Source organism: Penaeus monodon, chromosome 32 (assembly GCF_015228065.2).
Source record: "Penaeus monodon isolate SGIC_2016 chromosome 32, NSTDA_Pmon_1, whole genome shotgun sequence".
In the NCBI taxonomy this organism is placed as follows: domain Eukaryota; kingdom Metazoa; phylum Arthropoda; class Malacostraca; order Decapoda; family Penaeidae; genus Penaeus; species Penaeus monodon.
The window spans coordinates 31,230,721-31,231,075 of NC_051417.1; the positions used below are offsets into that span (position 1 = coordinate 31,230,721).

General features: G+C 36.6%; 1 protein-coding gene across 1 annotated transcript in view; it reads right to left on the minus strand.

The window, feature by feature from the left end:
- Positions 1-155: 155 nt before the first annotated feature.
- The window catches only part of LOC119593810, a gene marked incomplete at its 3' end in the record, with an annotated part of 1,500 nt that continues 1,300 nt past the window's right edge, over positions 156-355 (minus strand). The window contains 1 exon segment of the mRNA XM_037942840.1: positions 156-239. Coding sequence (XP_037798768.1) covers positions 156-239 — 84 coding nt within the window.

Here is a 355-nt window from a genome sequence, read left to right on the forward strand (position 1 = left end):
TTAAGAGAATTTTTAAGTAGAAGAATTTTTTTTCTTCGCGCTTTTCAGCGCGTTTGAACTTTAATTTTTTAAAGAGAAATCTTAAGTGGAAGAAAAAGAACATGCTTTTATTTTTCGCCCTGTTCAGCAGGATATTTTAACCTCGCGGTCTCTACTGGAACTTGTTAATAGCATCCTCAATCACCTGGTGCACTTTGAAGGTGCTCTTCTCGTCGTAGGCTGGGGCGGCACCGTAAGCACTGTTGGAACGGAAAAGGGGATTGATATAGATTTGATAAAATTATTAAATTATTGTCTACTGATGCTTGATGCCATTTAATATGACTACAGTGTGCGTTTGATGAATTTTATACTT